Source organism: Dasypus novemcinctus, chromosome 8 (assembly GCF_030445035.2).
Source record: "Dasypus novemcinctus isolate mDasNov1 chromosome 8, mDasNov1.1.hap2, whole genome shotgun sequence".
In the NCBI taxonomy this organism is placed as follows: Eukaryota; Metazoa; Chordata; class Mammalia; order Cingulata; family Dasypodidae; genus Dasypus; species Dasypus novemcinctus.
The window spans coordinates 110,457,526-110,473,645 of record NC_080680.1 but is presented as its reverse complement, the minus strand read 5'-3'; the positions used below and the strand labels follow the sequence as shown (position 1 = coordinate 110,473,645).

Below are 16,120 nucleotides of genomic sequence, written 5' to 3'. Positions count from 1 at the left end.
TGTTTAGGAAAGCGCTGTCCCCAAATCACTGCTCAGGATTTAAAATAATTCCTGCTGTTGTGTTTTAGGGTGGAGCTGAGGAGGCAGGAACGCCTGTTTTTCCTTTATCTTGGTCTTTATTTTCTATTAGAAATATCAAGGTTTAGAGAATGCAGCCCTTGACAAAGACTCAATAACGCTGTTTTCAAACCCAGTAAATACTTCTGGAGCTCTGGTTAGGAATTCACCTAAGTTTATATGTTTTCTTCTGCCAAATATTAAATTATCATCCCAAACATTGAAGACCGAATTTGATTACTTCTTCTTGAATCAAGATTCAGATATACCATTAAATTACCACATTATACCCTGGCATGCCATTGTAAGATACATTTCCATTTCAGAGATTTTAAAATATGAAAAAAAAATTGCTTTGGATGAATAAGATAAGCATCTTTAACTCTGCTGAATATCGTGATTTATGTTTTAAGTTTAACTTTAATTGCCACCCTGACACTGTTATACCTGAGCATGCAGTGAGGTAAATCTGGTCAAAGCTTTGCTCTTCAGGGCCTTATTTCAATACCTGGGTCAGAAGGCAGAACACCAAGCCTGCAGACCTAAGGAAGGAGGGTCAGTGGTGTTATATTGGTATCAGGAGCACCAGATGGGTTTATGGGAAGAAAGATCAGGAAAATAGGTTTTCTTGGTAGATTGATAGTGTGGCACAAAGGCCAGGACGAGGGTTTTCAACTCTAGCACCAACCTTCTCTAGTGGAAGAGGTTTGGGAGAAATTAAGGCATTAAATCCATCGAATCTATAGAATGTCTCATTGACCTGAGTAGATCATCAGCAAGGTCACCTGAGGTTGATGACATTGCCTGTAACTTTCCTCTGAAGGGTTGAACAGTATTGTTGTGAAGTTTCTTCCAGGTCACCTGATGGGTGGACAGAATATGGAACTAGGAAATAAGAGCACCGGGATCACAATCCCATGGCCCATATGCGTGGCAATGGGACCCATGAGGAAGTCTACTTAGTTCAGTAAATTCTGTAGGTACCTACTCACTAAGTATGAGACTCCTTTAATCTTTACACCAGCTGCAGTAGTAGTTCCTGTTTCTGCTTCCATTATTCAGATGAGGAAAGTGAGGCATGGAGAAGTTAAGTACCTAGCCCCAATCATGGGTCCAGTAAGGGGAGGAGTCAAGGTTTGAATTCAGGTGGTTGAACTCCAGAGTCTGTGTTTTTAACCGCTGCGCCCATAAATAAAAATTGGAGCTTGCCATCAAGGAGTTTCAGACACATAATCTTTATAGCCATGCTGTAAAGAGTAAGGTGGTAGGTATGAAGTGCTATGGAGCCCAGAGGATGAAGCACTTAAGTTCAGGCATCTTACATGTCAATAAGAAAACTGAGCACAAGAGTGAATCAGCTGTACTCTCTTTAAAGGAGTGACACAGTTCAGTGCTCTCTCATTTCAGATCCTAGTCTGCTAGACACAAGACTTTTGCCTGTTTGTGGATTGATCAGCAATGCATTTATTCCAAGGTTTCATGGATATCAAGCATGAGGCTCATTAGATCATAGCCAATAAATGTGATATAAACAAATTTTTTGATTATGGGATATTTCAAGCATACAGAAAAGTAGAGGATAGTATAATGAACCCCATGTACTTATCTTCAACTATTATTAATATTCTTTTCTTGCTTCATCTGTACCTCTCCCCTTCCCAATTTTTTTTCTGTAGTATTTGTATGAAAATCCAAGGATCCATATAATATCTTTTTTTCCCAAAGATTTATTTTATTTATTTATTTCTCTCCCCTACCCCCCCCCCCCCCCCCCCGCCCCCAGTTGTCTGCTCTCTGTGTCCATATGCTGTGTGTTCTTCTGTGACCATTTCTATCCTTATCAACAGCATCGGGAATCTGTGTTTCTTTTTCTTGCATCATCTTGTTGTGTCAGCTTTCCATGTGTGCAGTGCTATTCTTGGGCAGGCTGGCTATACTTTCTTTTGCACTGGGCGGCTCTCTTATGGAGCACACTCCTTGTGCGTGGGGCTCCCCTACATGGGGACACCCCTGTGTGGCAGGGCACTCCCTGCGCACATCAGCACTGCACATGGACCAGCTGCACACTGGTTAAGGGGGCCCAGGATTTGAACCATGGACCTCCTTTGTGGTAGGCGGATGCCCTAACTACTGGGCCAAGTCCGTTTTTATAGACAGCACAGAGGACATAATCTCATTTACAAGGTTAAAGCCACAAAGTAGAACGAAAACCAAATACTCATCAATGATATAAATAAAACAGCAAGTTCCAAGGTGCTAAGGAGGTGGGCTGCCAAAATTCACAAGCATTGAGGAGCATTGATAGTTAATTTGCACAGGAATGCTTAAAAGGTAACTCTTGAATACCGTTTTACTCTTTTTTAAAAATCATAGTAATTTTTCACTACCAAACATCCTTTAAAACTTCATTAGTACATCAAAATGTAGTTATGTGTTAAATACTTCTCAGCACTCTGAGCTAGCCTAGCCTTCGAGGTAGCCAACATCATTTTAATCTTTCAGATTTCTTCTCCTTTTGACTGTGGAAAGGTAAATTATGAAAACAGAATGGAAAAATTAGGTTGCTTTACCTTTGAAGAAAAGTTATGAATAGACACACAAATATATTATTTAACATAGTGATTGACATTTTTATGATGCTATATTCCTGGAGTTGGGACTCCCCCAAATGCTTTAAGTTTTATGAAAGCTTTCCCCTCCCTAGTCTTTATGATTTCATTCTTAGTATTTTAGTGAGCACCTACTATGTTGTCAAATATACAATGATGAAAAAAACATAATCTCTGTCTTCAAGGAGCTTGTTTAGCTGGCGAGACAGGCTCATGATAAATTTCTGCTATTGATTAATCTCAGAACTATAGGGGAGGGCAACTATTGGTCGAGGGGAATTCAGAAGCAGAATAAAAGAGTAAACCATACAGGAGATGGGAAAGGTTTCACGTTTAGCAATAGAAATGAAAGGAGTTGATAAATTAAGGTTTGTTATCAAGAAAAACAGGTAGAACTCTTTGGAATGGTTTGCATTTTCCTAACTGCAAGCATGGGGGGCGGGAGAGGGGAAGGAATAACAGTGGGAATCTAGAGAGTTTAATGCTCCATCCATGGCTGCCCTATGTGCCTTCACTCCCAGTTGTCTTGGCCCTTGGTCCTCAAGTTGTAGATACTGTATTAACATGAGACAAATCTAAAGCAAACAATGATAGGCTGAAGCAGAGGTACCTGTGATCTAGTTAGCTTCACCTTGAAGGATGTGCTAGATTGGGTTCAAAGGAGTTTGTGATGGTTGACCAGAAGTTCAGCTACACCAGCCCACAAACTAGTCCTTCCCCTAAGACCAGGGAGAAAAGTGACTTTGATTTGGGTAGATTTGCAATTCCTTTAGTTTGACAGGACTAGCAAAATATTAATGTAAAGATAAACATGAGATTAAGAATACAAATGAGTGGATATGACTTCCTGTTTTTTCACTTAGTGGTGGTGTCAAACTTAGATGGTCTTCGAGCCTGTGTAGACAGAGTCAGGAATCAGCCGCAGCTTGGTGTCTGCTTTATCTTTTACTCTGGTAGGAGACACCTTAGCACCAATCTACTCAGTTATAATATGAGCATATTCTTGCTGCACCATGGCTAGAAACTTCTGAGTTCCCTTTCTGTGTTTTGGGGCCTACTCAAGGTTCAAGTGTAGCAGACTGGGGCAGTGGCGTAACCACCAGTCATGAACTGCTTTGATGGGAATAAAAAGGCATATGCATATGTGTGTGTTTAAGAGATCATCTGGGTTTATTTGACCTGTTGCTTCTCTTGAATCTGAATAAATCACTCACACTGTATATTGTGCAGTTGGATATCCACACTGACTTGTCTGTTCTACTCATTTGCATTGCTATTTAGAAGGAAACATGACATGAGAAAAGGCAGTATTCACTCTCCCTGTGTCCTCTATAAGTCCTCTAGGGGTGGGGTGGGGGTGACATTTAGAACAAGTCAAAGGCATTTGAGAACTCAAGAATAAACAGTAGAAAGAATGGAGGAAGGTGATTATGCTGGTGGGGTTAGGTGAAGAGAACTGGGAACAGAGGAAAAACGGCCCAGGTAAAGGAAATGACTTGTGCAGAGGTCTCAAGATGAGAACATCCAGAGAACTGAAAGCCCTTCATCATAAGATCTTCTCAATGTTGCAATTACGGCTCACGGAACATTCTGAATGTCCTTTAAACATAGCCTGCAGCTATTTGGTGGGACTCTCACATAAACCAAGGCTGCTTTTTGGTGGGACTCTCACATAAACCAAGGCTGCTTTGTGATTAAGAACATTTTATTTTGCACACATCAGAAGCATAGACTGGCATAATAAACAACCACAGTTATATGTAAAGCTTCCATGGGGCTACAAATGCCAGTGCTGCCTTCTAGGTAAGGTTGGTTCTCTAGAAAGGGTGCTTCAGTTGACTACTCTGGGCCTCAGCTTTGGCCTTCATGGGGTGCAATGAAATTTCTAGATCTTGTTGGTGTTGCTTTTCTGTGTCTCAGTTTTCTTAACTGTAAAGAGGGAGTTTCCCAGAACCAGATGAGATGGATTCAGGAGGGGCTGGTCAGAGGAAAGTAAGGTTCACCAACATTTATTCAGCCATTGCATAGTGCTGAACACCTAAATCTCACACCTTTAGGAGACATGGTAGGAGAAAATAGATTTTAAACTACAAAGCAGAGTACAAACGGTAAAGTGAGCAAAATACAGTTTGAAAATATTTCCCTTTTGACTACATTTCATAGATTCTCAATAATAGTTCTTTTGAAGAAGGTGTTGTCATTGAGGAATGCGCACAAGCAGTTTTTGCTCCAGTTTTTTTTGCTTTACCTTAATCTATCCTTTCAGGTTTTTCTAGTTTGTTCATTCTCACTCTATTACTTTGCTGATAGGATACACTTTAACTTATACAAGCATAAAGTAGCTTGAATACTTGGCTGGGAAAATAAAAAGAGCGAGTGGATGTAATGAAAGGAGGAATCCTAGTGATTCAGAAGGGTGAGGATCAGGCATGTAATTAGACATGTCGGGACTTAGGAGGGTGAATGAACTCATCTGAAGATGGTTTCTCTGAAGGGTGGGTGTGATCAGCATTTTCTCCCGAGAGAAGGGGACAGCAGCCTGTACTGAAACTCTTACAGACACCCAAAAAACCTAACTCTATGTGTTTCTCTTTAAAGTGGCTTGGCTTGGTTCACAAAATTTAGCAGTCCAGATAGATTCTGCCCAAGATTGTATATTTTAACTGGCTTTGCCTGCCAATTGCTGCAGCTAGGAGCATGTCCTTTCAGTACCATGTATTTTCAGGTTTCCATAACTTTCAAAGGAGGCCAATCTTTTTTTCCCCCAGGTTCTGTCCAGGTCTACACTTTGGGCCCAAGTTACCTTGGCTGGTTTATAAGATAAGCAGAGAACAAAATGAAGGTTTGATTTTACTGTCAGTGCCCTAAGGTGAGAATTGGGAAAGACTCACGTGTAGTTAGGTATGTCCCTTCCAAGAAAACAGCTTTGCTGCGGTTGTGTTGGTTGTTAAGGAAGCATAAGAAAATAATTCTGATGTAACTTGGCTGGTTAAACCAAGACTTTGTCATGTCCATTCCTTGTGTTCTATTGGGGTGAGTCAGTAAAGCACAAGGACATATTGTAAAAAATACACTGATAACTTTAATAAATTATTAAATTCCTTAATTTTATCTCAAGTAAATATTTCCGTCCTGTGCACAGAAGTAGCTCAGAATCTCCTGATATTTCCTTTTGGTAACAATTCCCATTTTTATATCAAATTGATAGTGATATTGATCTGAACTCTTTAAAAATCCTGAAGTAATGTTTAAACAAAACTTGCAGAGGCAAGATCTTTACATTTATGGAATATATTCTAATACATATGCCAAATTAATTAGGCTTATGATACATACATTAGCATGGGCTTTTACTTCAATTAATTATATGAATATACAATTACTTTTTATGAACATAAAGTATATTTATGAATATGAAACTAATTTTTATTCATTGAAAATAAGTAAAAAATAAACCAGAAATGAAGGGAAAATTTAGATTAGAGATAAAAGTCATCTATAGTTCCATGTACTAAGGAAAATCATTATTAACATCTTGGTATGCCCTTTCTATGCAATTTGCATATGAATATTCTATGCAGTTGAGAGCAAACTATAAATATATTTTTATTATAAACTGATTTCCATGAAACATTATGCCATAATGATTTTTCTGTCATTAAATCTCTGTAAATGTAATGTTTAATACTATAGTTAGACCATGAATTATATAACCAATCCTAGCTTTGTTTTTTTTAGGTACCTGGGGCTTGGGAATAAACCTAGGACCTCCTATGTGGGAAGCTGGTGCTCAACCACTGAGCCACATCAGTTTCCCTGAGTTGGTGTTTTCATTTGTTTTGCTTATTGTTCATTTTTTTGTGTTTTGCAGGAGGCACCGGGAACCGAACCTGAAACCCGTTCCCCATGTGGGGTGCAGGAGCTCAACTGCTTGAGTCATATCTGCTCCCACCAATCCCAGCTTTTATTTATGTATGTTGTTGCTGATTTTTAATTATAATGCCATGATAATTATCCTCATGCATAAATATTTGCTTGTATGTTAGATCTTTCTATTGAATTGATTCTCAGGCTAGGAATTACTAAATTAAAAGGTATCCATACACATTTAAAAAGTTTGATACATACTGCCAATAGTTCTGAAGAAAGGTTGTATTAGTTTATATTTCCTACAGAAGTTTAGAAGAATAACTTTAGTTAATAGACAACTAAATATTATCGTTAATCCACCACCACCAAAACTGCCAGTTTGGTAGGTAAAATTTACATTTTTTAATGTGAATTACTTTAATTAGTGAGACCACTTATTTTTCACCTATATTTCTTCTTTAGAGAATTGCTTGTTTATATCTTCATCCAAAAACAAAATGTTTTCTTTTGGATGTCTATTAAATAAAAGTATCTTAGAATATTATTCCATTGTCATGTATGTTTTTGCTTGGTTATTAAATTCAACCTATCTTAAGTTTGGATTTGGAGAGATTTTGCATTTTGTAGTCAAATATAGTAATTTTGTTTCTTTTGTGGGCCCTTTAAAATTTATTTTAAATTTGTAAAGTGTACAATTCAGTGGTTTTTAGTATATTCATTGAGTTGTGCAACCATCACCACTATCTAATTGAAAACATTTCATCACACCAAAAAGCAGTCCCCTATTGCTTCCTCCCTGAGTCCCTGGCAACAATTAATTTACTTTTCTGTCTCCATAGATTTGCCTCTTCTAGGTATTTCAAATAAATGAAATCATAAAGTATGTGGCCTTTTGTGTCTGGCTTCTTTCATTTAGAGTAATGCTTACAAGGTTCACAACCTAAATGGCCATCAACTGATGAACGAGTATGCACACTGGAATATTATTTGGCAAGCAAGGGACTATAATTTGGCCATAAAAAGGAATAAAGTATGGATACAGGTTGAAACATGATGAGACTTGTGGGTTCTTTTTAATTTGAAAGAGTCCTTATTCATCCAGATACCAGTACATAGTCTTCAATATTTTTTTTAAATGTTTGTGGTTTGAGTCTTTAACTCATTAAATATAATGATTCTGGTGAATGATGGGAAGGTGAGGACTTAAACTGATTTAGTTTTTCCAAATAATTGTTGCAGCACAGCGCTTTGAGTAATTTTTCCCTTTTCTTGCTCCTGAGTTACAAAGGTGGCTGTGAGAATGTTGCTTTCAGATCTCCCAATGGTCTGCAGAGAGCACCAGTGACTGAGGGTCTCAGTTGCTGTGCCTGAAACCTTCCACTGTGGGCTCCTGGAGGCCCCCACGGGCTGCTTCCCATCAGAGACTGAGTGGGGCAGGGCTACTGAGGCAGGCGTGTTCCTGGGAGACAGGGATCTCCTCTGCCAACCTTGCTGAGCTTTCCTAAGAACAACACTGCAGTCTACCACACTTCCCCCAACTCCCTTGCTCCCTCCCCCTGGGTCAGTTCTTGCACTGTGGTCTGGTCGCTTGCCTGGCTTTTCCCAGTTCCCAACCTTCTTTCTCTCCCGGTTGTTTCCCCCAGTATATTTCTTGTCCTCTGCTTCTATAAAGACCTAGACTAACAGTGTTGATGCCTCCTGTGTGGTATTAGTGTCTTAGATGACTAGGATCTGTTTATAGGTGCTCGAGCCTACCACACTAGAAATCAGTCTTCATTGTGGGCCAAGGCTAACTGAATTAATTATTAGAGCTTTGCATGTCCTTTTAATATCTAGCCACTTTAAGTATTTTATTTTCCCCACACTTCTTTTTAGAATGTTTCTCCTTGCAAACTGCTTACATTTCCATATTATCTCTTAATTATTTGATCACGTCTAGGTTTAGAGTAGTTTTTCATCTTGCAAATGTTTGAAAAAAATTAATCTAAAAAATTATGTTTTATGGTTTTGATATTAACATTTAACTTTTCTATCCTCTTTGAATTTGTTTTTATGGAGTAAGACTACAAAATCAAAACTTTTTATATTTTTACCAATTGTCTAATGCCAGCCACTCAATACTTTGCGCTCACTTTCTAATATTTTCTAATAAATTTAAGATTATCAAGGTTGCTTTGATCACTTATGAGTTTTTAAATATTTGCATTTATATGCACAGAGCATAACACTGATGTTTTTGTGTATTCTTGATCCAGCATGCACTATTTTAATTGCTCCAGCAATTAAATTTGTTTTGATTTTTCAGTAAAGATGGTTATTACTATTTTTTAAAAAATATTTGTTTTCCATTTTTTTTGTTCTTACTGACCATTAGAATAAATACTTTGGTCATAATTTGGTCATGCTCCAAAACAAACAAAAAATGCCTGCCCCCCCCCATCCTATGGAATTATATTATTTCTGTTGTACTTTATTTGGGAAAAATATCTTTTAAACACAAAGTTCTTTCATGTAGGAAATGGCATGCTTTTCCATTCTTTGAGCATTTAGGCAAATGCTTATAGATATAATTTTTTTCTGAGGCTACATACATTTCATACACACATACATAAAATATGCATAGACATACATATAAACGTGCATACATGCACAAATGTACACACATACACATGCAGACTCACAAGCACATTTAGTGCTATTGTGAAGATGATCTTTCTCATTATATTTTCTATTTATAATTGGTATATAGGAAAGCTATTTGTGTATATTTATCTTATAGATATCCAGTTTACTGGACTCAGTGCTTCCAGTGGATTTTTATACCTTTGGGTTTCATCTTATAAGGAGCATCTTATAAGGAATTTATTTGCCTTGTGCCAAAATGAGAATTGTGACTCAATTTTCTCATTACACCCTTCATGTATTATTGCTTTGGCTAGAAATCATAGAATAATGTTCAGGGAAAATGAGGATAGCCTTTTTTGCTTTGTCCCTGATTTTAAAGTGAAGCATTAGTAGATGCTTATAGGGATGGTCATGGTTGGTTTAAAATAGTATGCTTTAGTATATCAGGGAACCATCCATTAGAGATTTAAAAATCCCTCACTTGACATTGATGTGCAATGGACACAACCAATCCAATGTCCACAGAGAAAATGTGGAATGGGTGTGGGAACGGTAGCCATGGTGGCTGCTGGGTGTGGGGAACGGGAGGAAGAGATGAGATGTGGAGGCGTTTTCGGGACATGGAGTTGTCCTGGATAGTGCTTCACGGACAATTGTGGGACATTGTAGATCCCCCCAGGGCCCACTGGATGGAACGTGAGAGAGTCTGGGCTATGATGTGGACCATTGACTATGGGGTGCAGTGATGCTCAGAGATGAACTTACCAGGTGCAATGGATGTGTCATGATGATGGGAGAGAGTGTTGCTGTGGGGGGAGTAGGGGGTGGGGGCGGTGGGGTTGAATGGGACCTCATATTTTTCATAATGTAATTTTTAAAAAAATAATAATTAAAAAAAATAAGTGTTGGATTTTGTCAAGTGTCTTTTCTATACCTTTTCTATATCAACTGCTCTTCTCATATGCTTTTCATATTGCACTCTTGGAAACTATCACCTTTACTGTCATGTATTGTTTTCAAAATTACATTATTGAGTGAAACTTGTTAGTTAAAACTGCTTAGTGCTATATCTATGTTAAAAGTCAGAAGCAGTTGAGTAGAAAAGGCATGAGTCTTAGAATAAAACAGATTTGTATTTCCTTGGCTTTGTCACTTAATGGCTGTGTTATTTTATTTTTTCAGAGTCTCACTTTTCTCATCTCCAAAAGAGATGATACATACCTCAATGGGATCATTATGAGGATTCAAAGAAACTATCTGTAAAACAACTAGCACAGCGTCTAGTACATAGTAGTTAAATGACATCTATAGTGTGTCTATTTTTAATCTTTGGGTTTTCACATAAGAGTGATATTAGTTCAGTAAATATTACTCAATACCATCTTTTGCAGTTTGTGGGATAGTTGATACAACATGGGAATGATTTCTATCTTTAAAACTTTACCAGTAGATATATCTGTTACTGAAGATTAAAAAAATAGGATTCAGCTACTCTTAGTATTATCATTCTGACTCATATTTCTAGATTTCTGAAAACCTTACTCATGATACTTTACTTCTTTTTACTGCCTAACTTGACTAATTTTTTACCTACTTTGAAAATATAAATTTTTTAAACCTACTCAAAGTAAGAGAATACAAATATGGACACTTCCAGGAACTGAGTTTTTTCAGTTGCTCTATTTTAAGTTTGCTGGCACCATCGTTCTTTCTCTTGTTATTTACCTTTTAATGGTTTTGAGTTTTATTCTACATGTTTATGATTACGAATGACAACACTTTGGAAATTGGTGGGCTATAAATAAAATGATTAAATGTTATTTTCATTTACATGTAAGATTGGTCCAGAGAGTAAATGTCAGGAAAAAGGAAGAGGGAAAGTGTGGGGCAGAGAACAGAACCACTAGGAGAATCAAGCTAATCTCCACTAAGAGCCAAGTGGTAGGTAAGGAAACTTCTACTTCATTTATAGTGGAGGAGCTTAGGCTAAACATCATTCCTGCTTTCTCCACGGTGCCACAAGGTACCCTGCTCCCGGTGAGACCAACACTCCTGGAGGATGGAGAAGAGTTGCTTAGTGAGTTTCACATATATAAGTTTTAAATCTAGTCTTTGGTTCTGTTTTCCAGAAGTCTGGGGAAGTCCTTATCCTGGTAGAAGCAGAGTGATGGAGACAGGTAAAGCAACGGGGTCTGAGGGACAGATCGCCACTCCTGTGGGCAGCCTCCGGCCTTTTTCCAGATGGGAACAGGAACTCAGCTCTGGGGGTCCTTTCCCATTTGCTTTTCCCTCTCTTTCTCCAGGTCTCCTCTTCCTATCTCCCTTATCCCAAAACAGGGAGCTGTGGAATATGGTCCAGAGATGGGCTCTTTGTTAATCTTCCAGTTTTTGCCCTTCTAATTTGTGAGAAGGAAAGGGAACTTTAATTTGTGAACCACGGTCTTGATCCCCCTCCCACCCCCAAGTCGATGCCTGCAGCTTTCCAAATGTTAGAAAAGGAATTAGCCAGGTTGCCTTCAGTAGCAGGATAGCATTTTGTGGGTACTAGGTCCAACAGTTACTCTCTAGTTAAACAAAAAGAAATTTTTGTTACAGATATTGTAAAGAAGATGGATCCAGAATGAAGGGGTCACCTTTGGTAATTTCTGGGTGCACTACATATCCTATGTTGTATGCTAGTGGCATAGCTGCAAGTTCACTGATCCTCTTTATTATTCCCTGGCCACCGCATAAAATGGCATTATCCAGTGAAATATTATTTAGTAGCAAAATATATTTTAATTGAAAAATCATTTTAAGTAACTGAATAAAATGTGTACCAGGAACTTTCAATAGCCAGCAGAGTATGTACATTTTGTTTGGGTGGAGCAGCATCTATTTAATATAGATTTTATATAGAAAATACAGGTATATTTTAAAAATGGAAACATAAGAAAGTATGTCACAAAGAATTACAAAATATAAAAATTAAAAATAACACGTTTACTAAACAAGACCCAGCACCATGTTGGACTCTCTTTCTGTGAGTTCCAGAAAGCCCAGGTACTACCAGGAAGAGATGATCCTGCTTTCGGGAGAGCCAGTTGATTGTGCAATGGTTAAAACCCAGTCCTCCTTTTCCTGGGGGAAAAAAACAACAACAAGAAATGGATTAAAGAGAAAAGACTGAACGGAAGAGTTAATAGCTCATTTGGGGCTGATTAAAACCGAGCATATCTGTGATGTTTGTAGGGATGGTGATTATTCCTTGAGGGAACTAAGGAGCATGGATAACAGGTGGTAACTTATGAAAAGATCTGAGAATCTGGTGAGGACCTGAGTTTTCACCTTGGCACGGTCACTAGTTTCCTGTCTGACAATTCTCTAATCTGTAAAACGAGAAATGTTGACCTGGTGAAGCTGAAGGTCTTTTTTAGCATTAACAGTCTATGGTTTTAATTTCTGGCATTCGTGCAGGATCAGTTTTCTGAAGATGCACAGAGACCAGAGGAAACACAGTTTGTCTCTTTAAGATTCAACCTACCTGGGAGCAGGACAAAATCAATATTATGCACAGAGAACATTATTACAGGTTGAGGGATTTAAGGGATACTGCTAGTTCTCACTGATACCAGGAAGTTTCTCCATCTGTCAGCAAGAATTTGTTGTGTATCTCCTTTTGTGCTTGTACTAGGTGCTAGAGATACAATCTTTGAGGTATTTGCAGTCTTGTGGGCAAGGAAGAAAAATAGTTGGTAAACACCAGAAAAGCTTTTTCCCCTTCCATTTCAGAGAAGTATACTCCATCTTCTGGGAAGTCACCCACCCCTCTCCTTTATCCAATGCTTTGACAAAATTATTAATACCATGGAAGACTTTATGTTGTATAACATAACCCAACCTGGGACCACAGGTGATTGATCCACTGGTGGGCTCTTGAATCAATCTGGATCAGTCAGAAATCTTTTCCTCGATTTAAACAAACAAACAAACAAACTGCGACAGTACACTACCCACTGGATACTGCACTATATTATGCAAAATGTGGGAGCTGCAAGCAGTTCTGTCCTGCCATGTGAACTGAGCAGCAGAGAAAAATCACTCTGCAAGGCGATACAGAGAGCAGGTGAGGTGGGAGGCTTTGGATTGTTTTTAAGTCCCCAGTTCTGGTTCTCCTAGGGCCCAGCAATTCCCCTGTCTTTGGTTTCAGTGCAAGTCCTCTGTGTTCTGATAAGGAATTCCTTTCCTTGCTTAAGCTAGTTAGTTGCAACAAGAATGTCCTAATCACTATGGTCTCCTAGAAGAAACTATTACACTACAAGGAGGGGGAAGCCTGCCTGCCCTCTTGGTTGCTAGATTCCTTCCTTGAATGTGGGGTATTCATTTCAACTTATTTTGCCATAATTCTTTCTTGGATTCCTATAGCAAACTTTTGCACAAAAAATCTAGATTCTGTTTTCTTTATTCATACACAGTATTTTCACTTAAGCTAGTAACTATCCTCTGTCAAGGAAGAACTCATATGGGAGCATTTTGATGGCAGAGAACCATGCACACACTCATCTGTAAAACGTGGAGGTTGAAATATAGAGTAAAAAAAATAGAAGAAATTAACACTTTCTGTTGCTTTTTTGAGTAATTTATTCCTTTTCTTTCTCTCCTTTCCTTCCTCCCTTCTCTAGCTTTTATTATTTTTTTAAAATTAGCTTGTTGATTTTGAAAGTTCATTGACATTCTAATCAAAACATAAGGAAATGGTGGTGGCGGACTTGGCCCAGTGGTTAGGGCGTCCATCTACCATACGGGAGATCCGCGGTTCAAACCCCGGGCCTCCTTGACCCCTGTGGAGCTGGCCCATGCACAGTGCTGATGCATGCAAGGAGTGCCCTGCCATGCAGAGGTGTCCCCAGCGTAGGGGAGCCCCATGAGCAAGGAGGGTGCCCTGTAAGGAGAGCCACCCAGCGCGAAAGAAAGTGCAGCCTGCCCAGGAATGGCGCCACACACACGGAGAGCTGACACAACAAGATGACGCAACAAAAAGAAACACAGATTCCTGTGCCGCTGACAACAACAGAAGCGGACAAAGAAGATGCAGCAAATAGACACAGAGAACAGACAACTGGGGTGGGGGTGGGTGAAGGGGAGAGAAATAAATAAATAAATCTTTTAAAAAAAGATAAGGAAATGGGAAAATAACTGAGTTTCCCCTTTTTTGAAATGAATCTGTAAATACCCATTTGTTTTTAATGATTCCTACAGGATGGGGCAAATCTAAGTGAAATAATGCAATTACATATATTGAAAGATTCCACTGTTGCAATATTTGTTAGGGCAATGTTTTAGTATTGAAAATATTTTATCCATAGTATGGCACGGTATGTCTGAAACTTTCTGAAGCTTTTAACCATTTTTCCTTAATCCTTTCTAAGCTATATTTATCTGACCAGAAATGAGAAATCAATTAATGGAACACATTTTTACTGGAGCGATCTTTTAGCCAATGAAATATTGTACATATATACCTGACTTTACTAAAAAAAAAAAGACACTTGAATTTTTAAAAATTAGTTTCTTATACATTTCAATATTATTTATATTATAATCAAGGACTTGAATGAACATGTATTAAACCATTTTCAATAAAATGTGTTGAGTTTAGAGTTTATTTTCTTTCCTTGCATATGAGGGATGCAACCTTCTGTTCAAGGAGACTTTTTTTTAAAGATTTATCTTTTATTTATTTCTCTCCCCTTCCTTTTTACCCCCTGCCCCCGATTGTCTGCTCTCTGTGTCCATTTGCTGTGTGTTCTTCTGTGGCCGCTTTGCATTCTTGTCAGTGGCACCAGGAATCTGTGTCTTTTCGTTATATCATCTTGTTGCATCAGCTCTCCGTGTGTGCGGCGCCACTCCTGGGCAGGATGTGCTTTTTTTTCCCACACATGGGCGGCTCTCCTTGCAGGGCTCACTCCTAGAGTGTGGGGCTCCCCTATGTGGGGAATATGCCTGTGTGGCATGGCTCTCATTGTATTGCACGTGGGCCAGCTCACCACACAGGTCAGGAGGCCCTGGGTTTGAACCCTGGACCTCCCATTTGGTAGGTGGATGCTCTATCAATTGAGCCAAATTCACTTCCCAAGGAGACTATTTTTGAGACATAGTTTTTAGTAATCCTGAACTAATACTTCTTTGCTTTAATATATCTCAAAATGGATATTTATGGATACAAATGCTACACTCAAACTAGAGATACCTTCTGGCTCACAGAACAACTTACCTTGAATTTCAATGACTTTATTTTATAGATAAGTCTTATGTTTCAGTTGGCTTACCTTGAACAATCATGTCCTATCCAAGCTGAGAGGCAATGACATCGGTTGGGTCTTACACATTTTCCACCATTTAAGCAGGGAGACTGGCAAACGGCTGGGATGAAAAATTTATGTTTTTATTTGTATTTAGCAATTTTGATGATGCCCATGAAAGTATACAGAGTAAGATTTGCCTCTACTGTCTGCTCCAACCACTATCTCTTATATATTGTTTGCATTATCCATTTCTGACACTCTACTAGAACTCACATGTGCATAACCTCTCCTTCCTAGCTAGTCAATACATTTTCTACCTACATAACTTTGCTGATCACTCCAAAGTCACACTGATTTCTCTCTTTTTTAATCTTTTTTTTTGTTGTTACAGTTTGACTCGCAAATTTTTCTTATGCTCAGTTAGACTGAGGGAGTTGGCTTTGAACACTGCCTGATTGAGCAATTAAGTCAACTATCAACTCTTAATACACTAAGTGGAGCATATGGTTTGCCTGAAATAACAGATGATTCAAAAGTCTTTTGTGTTCACCTAGGAAACTTGTTTCATGGCATTTACTAGCTTTAGCTGGAATTATAGAACCTGGATTAGGATGAAAAATTTGACACAGATGAATACTCGAAGATTTATTTTTCGCAAATCTACCGTCTCATTAC

At 38.4% G+C, this 16,120-nt stretch overlaps 1 protein-coding gene across 1 annotated transcript in view; it reads right to left on the bottom strand.

Moving 5' to 3' along the window:
• Window positions 1–11,914: 11,914 nt before the first annotated feature.
• SVEP1 (sushi, von Willebrand factor type A, EGF and pentraxin domain containing 1) overlaps window positions 11,915–16,120 on the bottom strand; it is a 220,901-nt gene continuing 216,695 nt past the window's right edge. The window contains exons 47-48 of the mRNA XM_058302548.1: window positions 15,470–15,563; window positions 11,915–12,281 (exon numbers count right to left, since the gene is read on the bottom strand). Coding sequence (XP_058158531.1) covers window positions 12,260–12,281; window positions 15,470–15,563 — 116 coding nt within the window. The 3' untranslated portion in view covers window positions 11,915–12,259. The remainder of the gene's footprint in view (window positions 12,282–15,469; window positions 15,564–16,120) is intronic.